Genomic DNA, 7,013 nt, shown 5'->3' with positions numbered 1-7,013 from the left:
TTGTTAAAACAATCTTGAGTATGGTACATTTCCCTGAGGATGGGACCTCAGGTTTAAGAGAACGTATAAATATAAAAACTTATTTAAACAATGTTTCTGCTAAAGATGATGATGAAACAAGCACAATCATATTACTAAATAAATTGTTTCATTTATTTGATCTGTCTGATCGATACATAACTTTATTAAATAAACAATATGATGAGTGTAATATGGAAAAAATTTTCCTAGAGACTGCGATAGCAGAAAAAGAACGCAAAATAATCGACTTAAATAAACAACTTGACAAGTTTACAACTGAAATAGAAAAACAAAAAAATATAATAAACAAAATAGAAATTGAAAACAATGAATATGAAGAAGAATTGAAAACCCAAGTATTGTATTTAGGTCAATTAAAAGAATGTGAAGATAAAATAGAGAAAAAAGACAAACAAATAAAAGAATTAGATAATAGAAATATACAAAAACACAAACAACTAACAGAAAAAGACAAACAAATACCAGAATTAGGTAATCAAATTGAACAGTTAAATATTCTAACTAATTCAAATAATACTGAAATAAAATCTAAAAATGTTGAACTCAATAAAAAACTACAACTATGTACCACACAATTATCTGAACAAACACAAAAAATAAATAGAATAAATGAAGAATTAACTCAAAGTTATAGACATATTGCCGAGTTGAATCTAAAGCGGCAAAATGAAAAACATCAACTAGAAGAAACTTACAAAAATGAACTTGAGAAATGTAACTATGAAAAACATGAACTAGAAAAAACCTATATGAAACAACTTGAGGAACAAAAACAAGCCCATCATCGGCAATATGAGGAGGAGTTATTATCACTCCAAACAAAAGAACTTGAGAAACATCAACAAGAAAAAGAAACTTATAAACAACTTCAGGGCCAAATGCTAAATAAATATAATAAATTATTGGATAATATAAACACAACAAATATTTTTAATAATACATTATTTAATAATTTTTTAGAAAAATCTATATTATCAAATGATGAAATAACTAAATGTTTTTCAAATATAATGTTTATAAATAATAATTATTCAAGTGAAACAAATAAACTAATTAAAGAAATAATAATAAAGATTATTGATCATTTTAATACAGAACACAATAATTATATTCGGCAAGAACACACAAATAGAATTGCTAAGTTAAATGAAATTATTAATAGTAGTAATTATAATGATGATCTACAACAGGAAAATATAGCAAATATATTATTTACTAATGAGGAAGAAAGAGGGTTATTTAATCATATACTAAATAGTTCCAAAACTAATATTACCGATGAAATAGGAAAAAACACAAAAAAGAATTAATGCTTTATGTTGATTTAAATGGTGTTTTAAACTGTCAGTTACAAGAACCAAATTATTTGGCTAAAATGTTAGTAGATCAACTTGCATCTATGGATTTAGTTAAAGAAAATATAATAGAACAACTTGCGGATTTATACAAATATACAAAAGAAATAAATTATGAAGTTATAAAGGTATATACTTTTATAACAATTATATCTACAATTTATCAGAACGAAATTAAAAAAGATTTTAGTGTACGAAATGTAAAACACTTTTATGTAATTATCTTGCAAGTGATTCGCAAGTCATATGGTGATACTACTGGAATATTAGCCATTCAACAAATGCAGGAATCAGAAAATTCGATATTAAAACAAAAAAATAAAGAAATGAATTCTAAAATGTTAGTTATGACTTCTGAATTAAAAGAATCGAAAATACATTTGTCGATGATTAATACAATTGACGTTTCTTCAGACTATGATGAAACTCTAGTAGAAAAGTTCACCTCTATTATCAGAACTATTATTAATGAACTCGATGCTTACCTAGCAGAGAAGTTCCGAAAAAAGTATTTGTTATTAGCATTCGATCAGATTAAAGTAAAACAAATATTTTGTAGGAATAGTGTTGCCCAAAATGAAATGAAACAATTATTCTATTCTCTTTCGAATCATATTTCTAAATTTATATTCTGCGCCCAGTTCTATAAAAATCTTGATACTGTAATAAACGATAAAATTCTTATGCCTTCTATTCAATTAAACCTACATTTTTCACAAAACCTATATGACATCAATACTATGAAAACAGCTTTACTAAACTCCCAAAATATAAAGAAAGCTATTAAAACCCCCTCTGTTTTTCCAATTATATATAATATTAAGGGTTTAACACTGATTGGAGAAAAAATTAACATTAACGACAATGAAATTTACAAAAACCAAATAGTGTCTATTGATAACAAAGATAACAATTTAAAATTACTTACATTATTGAACAGTGATGATATTGAACAAGAAAAGAAATGGTTTATTGAAACACAAATAATAAAGAAGTATTTAAATGTAATCGGCGATGAAATCACTTTAAAAACAATTTCCTCTCAGAAAGTTTCATCACAGGAAACAACAAAAACATCAAAAACATATAAAACAACAGATTCGGGGACAAAACAAAAAGATGCCAAACAACGATCAAAATTAAATACCCAAGACAGACGAAAAAATGAAATATTGACTCTGAAAAAGAATCAAAGAGAAAAACAGTTCATGAATAGGAGAGGAACAGATGGAAAGCAATTGGAAGAGGAAGTTGATATTAATCCAATAAATGACACCAGTTCATCAGTTGAAGGTAAAGAAGGAAGATATTAAACCAATAAATGACACTAGTTCAATAGTGCTAGAAGAAAAGAAGGAGGATGAAAAGGAAATAGAAGAGGATGTAATAATGCTAGACGAAAAGAAGGATGATAAAAAGGATTTTTTTTGGGGGGGGGTGAATAATAAAAAAAATAAAAAAAGGAGTAGCAGGTCGGGGAGTAGGCAAATTAACTCAACTCCAAAAAAAGAGGGAGAGAGAATAGAAAGATTTTAAGAAAACATTCAGCCTTTGATTATATACTACTTATCCATTAAATTTTGTGTTTATGATGTAACAAAATAATCAGAATTAGAATTTAGTAATCGGCCTATATTAGTAAAAATATAGAAAATATTAATTAAATAACTTGTATTGATTCAGCAACCTATGGTGGACGGAGGGGGATGGGATAGTGGTATAAAAGGAGAATTTCTGCCTATTTAAGAGTCACAACCCCTTGCTCTCTCTCCAGCTCCAGTGTCAGGTATCAAGTAAGGTTCAATACAGTCTACTGAAATTAAGCAGTTTATCATTCAGTAGGGTAGTGGCGGGCGTCATTCCAGTATAACTGTTGATCCATATGCAGTCATCTAGTCCAGCAAGAATTACATAACAACAAGCTTCAATAATCAATTCCTTACCAGTTCAGTTTATGAATCAAATCATAAAAAAAACCACACACCCTATTTCTTATTGTTATAGTACCTACATTAACTACTTATGTGCGCAATGATCAGGTACAGCCAGCTATCTCAGCTGAAGGAACAAGTCAAAATATACCACTTCCTAAGCCATTTGGAAACATATAAAGAGAGCATAGTGTAAAATGATTGACTTGTAATTATTTGTCTCTTTCAGGTAAATTGACATTTAGAGATTGATTTTTTATTCATTATACTACAGTAAAACACAATTATAATAGTAATTTTAATTTATTGTTATTCGTTCTTTCCTCCCTCAATCCTCCCCCACCCCTTGTTTCCGAACAGATGAAGGGTTTCGAGATAACTACTAACTCTTCTGGGGAAGCAAAAGAACAAGCTGAAAGAGGCCAAGCTGCATCTGTCTTACTTGAGCATATGTCTTGTTTGGTTGAATCAACGGTAAAAGCAAAGTCATCTTCTTCATCTTCTTCCTCATTATCGTCTTTATCGTCGTCCTCAGACTCATTCGAAAGTGACCGGTTCATTGACAAACTGAAGGGCTTGGTACTAAATAAGGCCATAAAGAGAAAGATGAAGAAGAAAGAAAAGGCACTAAGGAAGCTTGATTCCAGAAAAATCAAATGGCCATGGTCTTCAGATGGAGATGATGACACCAAGTCAGGGGAGGAATGGGAGAAGCAGGAGAATGTGGAGGAACGTGTCTTCGGTCAGGAGACAACAACAGGCACAGGTATGTATTTGTAATTAACTTTACTAATAAGTGAAAATTATGACGTTTTAGGTCTGACCTAGTTAGCCTAGGATGGACTGAAATTAATCCTTTTAATTTCAGTTGTACGTTATTTATTTTTTCGTGATTAAAAGTTTTTAAATTAGTGAATTCCTATGCTCTGTTAAAATTTATTCGGTAGAGAATATATTAATGTATTTCTTATTTGCTACTACACAGCTCCGCAACTTCCCAAAAAGAGATGTCGAAGTGACAGACACTAAATGGAAGATAGAAGTTGTTCAGACCATTCGGAAGTTATCAATTTTTTTTTTTTACCGAATCCATCATGAATAAAATCACACAGATTGGAGAAAAAAATAAGGAATGCCTGTATAGCAGAACCTTGAAACCGGTTTCTGAATGTTGTTGGACCACAACTGCATTGTGGTGGCTTATTTCCCCCAGAAAATACTTTTACAAAATAAGCATGAATGGACAGTTCAATCAGAAAATAGTAGTAGTTGTTAGTCACTCTAAATAAATAATTGGGGTAAAAAAAGGTAAAAGAATGAGATACTGAATATATTATATTATATTATATTATTTCCACAAATCAATTTATTTTATTATCCTACCCCAACCCAAATTTTACCAAAAGGACAACAGATTATTATTATATATTTTTTTTTTACATTCTTTGCTCATTGTTAATGATTTAAAATAAAACCACCAATGCTAAATAATATATTATGTCTATGATCGTATTCGTGAGATGTCTTTGTGGTCAATTTCAATTTGGCAGTTTTAATATCATTAATATACACGAAATAATTTCTCCGGCTCCCAGGCCCCCACATTTTTCTAGTATTTGGGCAATTTTAAATTCAAATTCACTTTTTTACGTAACTTCTTCAACCCAGCAGCCAAAAGCACCCGTGTCGAGCAATAGTGGGATCGCATCCGTGAGTGGGCGTCCTGTAGCAGTCATACTCCCCAATTTCATTAACTTTCTGTCGCCCTCAAGTTAAGGTGAAGAAGCTGCACTGAAAAAAAACTTGAAACAATGCTTATTGATGTCACAGAGAGAACATCAATACACCTCAATCAAAAGAATATTGATTAGAAAAAACGTTGAACACCACCAACCTCAAGCAGAAGAACACTGATTTAATAAAAATTTTTGGACCGTTGAAGGTTGAAGTCAAAATTTTTAAAAGTGATATTTTAGATAAAGTGTTGAAAACCGTGTGATCAAACTCATGGCGGCGAAGTCCACCTAGTAATGTAATAGCTGGTTGCCCGGAGCAGTACTGTGTCAGTTGAGCCATATATAAATATTCGTTGCCGCCGACCACTCTCACTCTTATATTACATCCACTGATGGCCAGCTTCGCTGCTCTTCCAAAGAAAAAGTTGTCCGAGAAGCTCTCTCCTCAGATGAACCCCAGGAAGGAGAATAGGACACAAGCTACGCTGAAAAAAACCTTGAAACTATGCTGGGAAGAGGAAGAGGAGAAACTAATATTGAAGATAGAGCAAGAGTTGTTACAAATAATCTACGACATCAAGCTGAACAACACCAACCTCAAGCAGAACAACACCGACATCATCAAGCAGAACGAGACAATATTATTGAAGACAGACCAAGAGTTGTTACAATTAATCAGCAAAATAATCACCAACATCAAGCAGAACAACACCGACATCAAGCAGAACAACACACTATTGAAGATGATAGAGCAAGAGTTGTTAAAAATAATCACCTACCTGAAGCAGAACTACACCGACCTCAAGCAGGAGAATGATGATTTAAAAAATGAAATTAAAGAGTTGGAAGGCTGAAACAACCCGCCTTATTTTCAGGAATTGATATGTGCAACGACTTGGAAGTCATATTAATTTATAATGGGACCAAAGAGCCAATGTTATTCAAAACTCCCGCACTGTGACTGACATAGTGACTGACGTGGGTACATCACCGACCTGAAGAAGAAGAATACAAACCTCTGGCAGGAGATTGCTGATTTAAAAAAAAAACTTTCGAACAATTGAAGGCTGCCTCATTTCATTTTTAATTCCACTGTAATTTTCACTAAATAAAAGTGTGTATGAATTATAAAATATATTGCTTTATTTTTTTTTAATTTTACCTTTATTATTCTAGTGTACATAGGTAGGGGAATGGGGGCACCTTTTAATTTCACTGTAATTTTTCACTAAATAAAAAGTGAGCCCAGAATGGGAACAGATGTATAATTAAAAAGTAAGATGATAATGTCAGTATGGCTGGCACTAGTTCCAGTGAGTGTCAGTACAAGTTGTCATATGTCGGTATTGTGAAGACTGTCTAGATACGTGAAGGTGGGTTTGGAGTGAATGAGGACGACGCCTTGCACCCACCTCCTCCAAATAGAGGGGAGGGGGGACAGGAGACATTTATAGCTTTTTGGAGACATGATATTTAAGCTATCTCATTGATATATCAAGTGATTCTTCCATTGAAGTTGGGGAGGAGGAAAACATCTATTTGGAGCCGAGGAAATAATCATTAAATTTTGTGTGTAAAGTTACTTCACCCGATTATCCCACGCTGGGCTGGATGCCCATTCATCTTTAAAAATTCGTATGTACAAAGTAGTGGGTAATTTTTCTTCATATTTAAAAAAAACTATGGATAGTTAATTGGATGAGGGTATACTCACACACAACATATTTGTGTTTTTTCAGGTGGTAACTTAAGTTGTCATCACACCCATTAAACAAAACCAATTCATCATCTTGAAATACTACTTTAATATGGTTTATTTCAATTTTTTCCTGTGATGAGGCCTTCGACATCAAAATCACTTGATAGGTATTTTTAAGCTTGACTCCATTATTTTGTCTCATGAATAATTCATATTTTATTCCCCACTTTAGTAGTATTTCTTCAAGTTT

General features: G+C 31.8%; 1 protein-coding gene across 1 annotated transcript; it reads left to right on the top strand.

Annotated features, from left to right (window-relative positions):
* The first annotated feature begins 212 nt into the window (after positions 1-212).
* On the top strand, positions 213-1,352 carry LOC138365598 (putative leucine-rich repeat-containing protein DDB_G0290503). The gene has a single exon (XM_069326075.1). It carries the CDS (start codon positions 213-215, stop codon positions 1,350-1,352), a length of 1,140 nt encoding a protein of 379 aa, XP_069182176.1.
* Positions 1,353-7,013: the final 5,661 nt, after the last annotated feature.

This window comes from Procambarus clarkii, chromosome 17 (assembly GCF_040958095.1).
Source record: "Procambarus clarkii isolate CNS0578487 chromosome 17, FALCON_Pclarkii_2.0, whole genome shotgun sequence".
Classification (NCBI taxonomy): Eukaryota; Metazoa; Arthropoda; class Malacostraca; order Decapoda; family Cambaridae; genus Procambarus; species Procambarus clarkii.
The sequence above is the reverse complement of the archived record's forward strand: the minus strand, read 5'-3'. Positions and strand labels throughout refer to the sequence as shown.